The sequence below is a fragment of the Malurus melanocephalus genome, unplaced genomic scaffold, assembly GCF_030028575.1.
Source record: "Malurus melanocephalus ecotype Western Australia unplaced genomic scaffold, MMel_1.1 scaffold_278, whole genome shotgun sequence".
NCBI classification, from domain to species: Eukaryota; Metazoa; Chordata; class Aves; order Passeriformes; family Maluridae; genus Malurus; species Malurus melanocephalus.
In genome coordinates, this window is record NW_026623510.1 from 664,491 (window position 1) to 666,784 (window position 2,294).

Here is a 2,294-nt window from a genome sequence, read left to right on the forward strand (position 1 = left end):
TGATTTCAGGTCTGAATCATCCACTTAGGATCAGTGACATGACTCAGGAGAAGACACTCATATTCTCATCTGAGTCCTTGAAAAGATCTTTGCAGGCTTCTGCTTGCCACATCCATCACAACCAAGCAGATTTTCCAAAACCATCAAAAAGCCAGAGTTTCCCAGTACTCTGCAGGAACCCTGACCAAGAGAGCAGCTTCTGGACAGAAGAATTCTGCTTTCTTTAAGCACAGCTCCTTCATGACGCTTCTAGCCAGGCCACCAASTGCCCTTGGAGAGCTTGTGGCCACCCAGGTGTTCATGGCCAGGGACAGGACTGTGAGTGAACCACCAGGCTGTACCTGAAGTAGAGGAAGAAGATGGTGCAAATGGATGCCAAAGCCGAGATCAGGCAGCCAACGTAGGTTATGATGCTCAGGTAATTCCTGTGCACGGCGGTGATCTCTGGGGAGGACACCTGAGGAGGAGGAGGAATGGGAGATGGTGAGGAAGGGCAGCCAGTGGGAGYGGTGTGGGGATCTGAGGGAAGGCTGTACCCACCATGAGCACAGCGAAGTAGGTGAGGTGGTTGCACCGGCACTCTGTCTGGCTGCTCCCCGGCACTGTGGTGCACCCATAGCTGTCCCAGCTGCCAGAACTGGCTGTGCAAGAGAAAGGGAGAACATCTGGTGAGCAGCAGCAAATCTGCCTGGGGCTAAAGGATCTTCAGGGCAAGGTGTTCATGGAAAAAAGGAGAGAAAGAGTGGGGGATTCCAGCTTATCCAAGGCAAAGCACCCACACTCAAATAGCCCCCTCAGCATGARAACCCATCCCTAGGGAAGGAGAAAGCTCTCAGGTTCGCTATGGAGGAAAAAACCTGACATCAGCCCTGTGGGAATGGCTTATGGGGATGGAATGAGGAAGAAAGGTGCAAAGCAACCTTCACCCTGCTGGTGGGGCTGTGGTACCTCGGATAAAGGGCCTGACTGCACACCCAAGGGTGGGGCACTCACCAGAGGTGTCCTCCTGCCAGAAGACGCACAGTGGGCTCACGTTCCTCTGCAACGACAAAAGCACAGGCCCTGGTCAGGAGGCAGCTCTGGGTTTGTTACCTGTCCAGCACATTTGATAGGGGACAACACAGGACAGGGGGCAAGAGGGTCTCAGGAGACGAATTGTGACTTTGATAAACCAGATTTTCCCTGTGGTGGGAGTGGTGGGCTCCAGGCTGAGAGCACAGTTAACAACTATGGAGCAGACAGCTCCTTCCAGGAGCTGGTAAAGTATCTGAAAGAAAAGTACAGTGACAACTCTAATGCAATGGGTTGGGCCCTGGTATATGTTTATGGCACAATAGTAGATACTAGAGTGCAGCAAGGTAAATCAGTGGACACCCCAGTCCCTCAGCGTGCAGCCAAACCAGATGGGGATCCTGAGTTGCTCCCATCACAAGAAGCATGAAACACAAATTCAAAACCAATCGCCCAGCAGATGATGATGATGGAGGAGAAGGACCCTCAAGGCCAGCAACTGACTCAGAATCAGAAACCATCACTGAGTCCATGACCGTGAGAGACCTGCGCGGCCTAAGAAAAGATTATGTTCAACGAAAGAATGAATCTGTAATTAGTTGGTTAGTCTGTCTTTGGGACACTGCAGGAGACACTACAATAATGGATGGTGTTGAGGCAAGGCATTTGGGAAACCTGTCACAAGATTTGGCCATCAACCAAGGGGTGAAGAGTGGAGTCAACTCTCTCAGTCTTTGGAGGCAAGTCTTGAACAGTGAGAGAGAGAAAGATACCTGTGCACAGAGGATSTCTATATTCAGCAACTCCCATGGAAGACCATAGAACAAGGGATTCAGCACTTGAGGGAAATAGCAGTAGTAGCAATTATTTTCCCAGAGGATCCCGGAAACTCTCATAAGGATCCAGATGATGTAGAATGTACACCAGTGATGTGGTGAAAACTTGTACGACTTGGGCCAACAGAATACGCTTCTGCTTTAGTAATGATGAAGCAAGATGACAGGCATGAGATTGTGCATGACATAGCAAGGAAGCTCCGTGCATATGCAGATGCTGTGCATGGCCCAATAAGTGCAAGAATCTCAGCTGTGGAAACATGTCTGCAGAAATTCGGTGAGAAACTCAGTGAGAGTCACGATAAACTCGGTCAGAATCGCGAGAAACTCAGTGAGAAACTCAGTGAGAGCCACAAGAAACTCCGTGAGTCAGCAAAAACTCAGTGAGAATCACGAGAAACTCCGTGAGAGTCAGCAGAAACTCAGTGAGAGCAGAAACTCAGTGAG

General features: G+C 50.0%; 1 protein-coding gene across 1 annotated transcript in view; it reads right to left on the reverse strand.

Annotated features, from left to right (window-relative positions):
• Nucleotides 1–2,294, reverse strand: part of ADGRG1 (adhesion G protein-coupled receptor G1) — a 13,366-nt gene that overhangs the window by 2,617 nt on the left and 8,455 nt on the right. The window contains exons 8-10 of the mRNA XM_057376332.1: nt 994–1,039; nt 541–641; nt 342–457 (exon numbers count right to left, since the gene is read on the reverse strand). Of these exons, the coding sequence (XP_057232315.1) occupies nt 342–457; nt 541–641; nt 994–1,039 (263 nt within the window). The remainder of the gene's footprint in view (nt 1–341; nt 458–540; nt 642–993; nt 1,040–2,294) is intronic.